Raw genomic sequence first — 4687 nt, forward strand, 5'->3', positions numbered from 1 at the left:
TGAAAAATCAAATAAATATTTATTTGATATCATAGTTTTTATTATTTTGCTACATAAATTTGGTTAAATTTGAAATGCTTTGACTCCAGGATTATAAATCCGAGGACTTCTTTCATGAACGCGGAATGTGGATTCAGTCTTCGTATCGAAGCTGGATAAAATATAGATGTGTGAGCTGCGAGTCGATGATGATTTGTGTCAGACGTAGATATGTGAGAGGTAGATAGATATATAAGAGATATAGATATATAAGAGATAGATGATGATAATATATATATATTTTTAGTTGTAAAGATAAGAAACCTAACAGCGAGCCGTTGTTTGTACCGAGCCTGAGCGTCTGAGTGAACAGAGCTTATAACCGCGCTACTACAAGCCAGACTTATTTTAACTTGCCACTGCGCTACTAAAAACCTAACATGAATGCAAACAGCTCTGGGGCTGGGTGAGGTCGTGATGGAGCTCTGGGGCTTATAACCGCGCTACTAAAAACCTAACATGCAAACAGCTCGTTTTTAACTTTTAGGTATGGTAGGCATGCGCAGCATGAGACCAGAATCACAAGCACCCACTTGCCACTGCTCTGGGGCTGGGTGAGGTCGTGATGGAGCAAGCAAGTAGTAATAGCCACATTTCGGAAAACCTAGAAGCGGCCATCATTTTTCTACGTACTATATACATGTTGTAAACAAATAAATAAATAAATAAATAAATAAATAAAGGAGACGAAGAAGATTCTGGTTGACAATATGGACCGAAGCAGATTGAGATTCTATCGCTTTTTTCAGGATTTTTTTCAGCCGGCACTACATGCAGATGTGGGTATAGATGTCCAAACGGGCCGCCCGGCCCGGTCCGGTCCGGGCCCGGTGAAGCCCGGCCCGTTTTGGGCCCGGCCCGCCAGGCACGATTAAAAAACCGGGCCGGGCCGGCTAAGCACGCGGGCTCAATTCCTTGTCCGAGCCCGGCCCGCAACGGGCCTAAACGGGCCGGGCCGGCCCGTTTAGCACGAAAAAGCGGACCGAAAAGGGGGCTATGCGGGCCGAAAAGCACGTTTTAGTGTAAAAAAGCGGGCTTAACGGGCTTAGAGCTAAACGGGCCGTGCCGGGCTAGCCCACCGTGCCTAATTTCCTGTCCGAGCCCGGCCCGCTTATTCGTGCCGGGCCGGCCCGGGCCCGTATATAACCGGGCCGTGCCGAGCTCGGACCGGGCCCAAAAAACGGGCTTCGTGCCGGGCTCGCGGGCTTCGTGCTTATTGGACATCTATAGATGTGGGCGGCACAAGCTTGGCGTGAGGCGTGAGGCTGGGAAAAAAATTGGGTGCAGCCGGCTCCAAAACAGAATGTTTACAGCCCTCACAAAAAGGAGGATTGGCCTCATCTATAGGTGCAACAATACAATTAAAATGTTATCTGATAGACCTGTAGGTGAGGTTTATCCTTCTTTTTATAAGAGAAGTTATAAACATTCTGATTTGCAGCCGGCTGCACCCAATTTTTTTTCCCTCTGCAGTCTGCACTGCACTGGCCAGCGTTGGGGCCCAAACTGTCGCACGGCCATGCGCCTGCTGCTCTACCGCCCAGATGTGCAAATCTGAGATTCTGAGCTAGTGGAAGAAGAATGTTTTTAGATAATCCATGATCCAGGAATATTCTGGTTCTGAACTTGAGGTTTTACTATGCGTGGAATACCGAGACCCTCTTGGGCTTTGATGTTTTTGACCAAAATAATTTTTTTTATCAAATCTTAAGCTACGATGTTGATTATGAAAAGCCTATTTCATAGCTTGATGAAATAATCCCACCGCATTTTACAAGATAGCCAACTGACACCAGTGCAGTGGCACTTATAACAATTAACCTATCAAAATAAGCACCATCAGGTGAGCATTCTTGAAGCTGGTTTGTTCACTTGACCGCCATTGATGAAGTTCACTACAACGTCCATCTCCTTCGCCGCCTTCTCGCTGTCTGGCTTGTCCAGGAAGTAGACGTGATATTCGCCGGGCGTCTCGTACAGCTCCGCGTCGCCGCGCCACTCGCTTGCCTTGAGCGCGTGGACGTACGCACGGCCCCTCGCGCTGAGCATGTCCAGCCCCGCTACGGTGACCAGCACGCGCGCGCACGCGAGCCGCTGCCACTCCTCCCGCGGCATGGCCACCGGGTTGATCACCGGGTGGTCGATCCCGTAGCGCCCGCCGCACACGAAGCTCCACGTCCGCTCGTGCCAACGCCGCGTGTCCTCGTCGCTCGTCTCCGACGGCACAGGGCGCTTCCCCCAGAAGTAGGGGTCCAGCAGCGCGAGGCCCCGGACGGTGGCGCCGCCATCCAGGCCCTCCTGGCCTGCGCGCAGGGCCACGTTGTGTGCGATGTTGCCGCCGGCGCTGTCGCCGGCCAGGAACAGCCGCGCCAGGTCGGCGTGGCGCCACAGCCAGGGATCGGGCCCGGACCTCGCGTTAGTGAGCGCCCATCGGAGCGCCGCCCACGCGTCGTCGTACCCCGTCGGGAGGCGGTGCTCGGGAGCGAGGTGGTACTCGACGGACAGGGCGAGCACTCGGGCCCTGGACACCAGCGCGTTCAGGTACCTGTGGTACGTCGGCGAGAAGGCCGACTCCGTGACGAACGCGCCGCCGTGGTAGAACACGAGCAGCGGCAGTCTTCCCCTTCCACAGCCGTCGTCGTCCGTCACTGTCGTGCCCGTACAGTTGGTGGCGAGACTAGGCAGGTAAAGGCGCACGGCGAGGCCCGCGGCGGCGTCGACGACGACGTCCCTGGAGTCCACGCCGGTGGCGGGGTCCGTGGAGGCCGGCACGGTGTCCGTGCCCATGAAGCGCTGGACGCGGCCGCTCTTGTAGAAGACTAGGAACGGGAAGAAGAAGAAGTCGATGTCCCCGTCCCCGCCGTCGGCGGTGGCGCCCACGGAGGCCGGGGCGCGGGGAAGAGCGGAAGGGGCGAGCAACGCGCTCGCCATGTTGAGCAGGAGCAGCAGCGCGGACGAGAAGCTCAGGCTCCCCGCCATGAGTGAAGTCGAAGTGAAACCCGAGCCGCAATTAGTCGGATATATATATATATATATATATATATATATATATATATATATATATATATATATATATATATATATATATATATATATATATATATATATATATATATATATATATATATATATATATATATATATATATATATATATATATATATATATATATATAAGAGAGAGAGAGAGGCCTTTCTTACGGGGGGGTATGTATGATTCTCCGCTAGTAGGCAGTATCACTTCGCGACGGCTGGCGGCGTAGCCAGTTTGCAGCAGTGCAATACCGGGGGAAGCCCTGTTACTGCTACGTCCACGAGTTCACCGGGGGACGGGGGAAGCCCTGCGTGTTCTCCTCCTTACGTGACGCCGGAGGCCATAGCCTAGGGCTACGGGAGGTGAGACCTAAAATATTTGCGCAATCGTCCCACGTACCTGTCGGACTGCGACTTGCGCGTTGTTGTTTCCGCAAGTTCTGTCGGACGCATGCACGGCGCCGCTCTTGGACTGCAATTTCGCGGCATGACCATCCTGGGCAGGGGAGGATCCTCTGCGCATCAGTATACATATTCATCAACACGTGCAACGGTACAAGAATGTACATCGTTTTGGAATCGCCAAACAAAAAATGTACAGCATCTGCAGCGTCGTAGAACGAGTGCAGCAGCATGATAACTAAGAGTGATGGATATCTACAACAATTTATTGAAACAGCAAGCACGCTCAGTTAATCCCAGTAACCCTATGATTTAACCAAATCATCAATGGACACAATCACACAACTAGGCAGGAGCAGGATTCCCTAAAAAGATCCCCAAGAACCCTTTGGATTGGGCAAATCCATCTATCTACGATTAGTCGTAGAGCACACGATTAACGGACTACAGCGTTGAGGCTAATCGATACAAGGGGGCATCTTTGTGGACTCTTCCATATACGGGCTTGTTCGGTTAGCTCTCAATCCATGTGGATTGAGTGGGATTGGATTAGTTTGAATCCCAAACAAGTCAAACTCTTTCTCAATTTTTCAAATCTCATCCAATCTATGTGTATTGGGAATAACCGAACAAGCCCTATGTTGGGGACTTGTTCTCAAATGCTAAGAGTTAAGAACAAGGCAACATAAAAAGTGTTAAGTGTTAAAGTCCTTCGTCCTTCGAAGCATTATGTCCCTTCGGGAAATAATGAGTTTCGGACGAAGGTCATAAGAGACATACCTTCGTAAACATAACAAGTAATGACGAAGGACTCATATAAAGCATGAAATATAATATAAGCATCATCATAGAATCATTTCTATTTTATTAACATGGAAAAATAGAAATGATTTCAAATTACAAATGTACCTTCGGTCCTGAGAGAAGGTAAAAAGTACAAGCGTGACGCAAAAGCAAATGCCAAGTCAGCGTGTGAACAGTACGGGGGTACTGTTCATCTATTTATAGACACAGGACGCAGCCTGTGACGAATTACAATTATGCCCTTTACAAAAGTTTACAACATTATCTTAGACCTCTATGGATAAAAAGGTCATTCTATCTTTATGTCGGTTTGCAACGCCGAAGCTCTATAAAAAGGAACCTTCGGCCATTTCCTGGGGACGATTTCAGCCGAAGCTGCTTCTTCACGCAAGACCTTCGGCGCAACGAAG

General features: G+C 50.1%; 1 protein-coding gene across 1 annotated transcript; it reads right to left on the reverse strand.

Moving 5' to 3' along the window:
- Positions 1–1763: 1763 nt before the first annotated feature.
- On the reverse strand, positions 1764–3027 carry LOC103653509 (probable carboxylesterase 12). The gene has a single exon (XM_008680399.4). The coding sequence runs from the start codon at positions 3016–3018 to the stop codon at positions 1879–1881; it is 1140 nt and encodes a 379-aa protein (XP_008678621.1). The 5' UTR covers positions 3019–3027; the 3' UTR covers positions 1764–1878.
- Between the last annotated feature and the right edge of the window lie 1660 nt (positions 3028–4687).

This window comes from Zea mays, chromosome 4, assembly GCF_902167145.1.
Source record: "Zea mays cultivar B73 chromosome 4, Zm-B73-REFERENCE-NAM-5.0, whole genome shotgun sequence".
In the NCBI taxonomy this organism is placed as follows: domain Eukaryota; kingdom Viridiplantae; phylum Streptophyta; class Magnoliopsida; order Poales; family Poaceae; genus Zea; species Zea mays.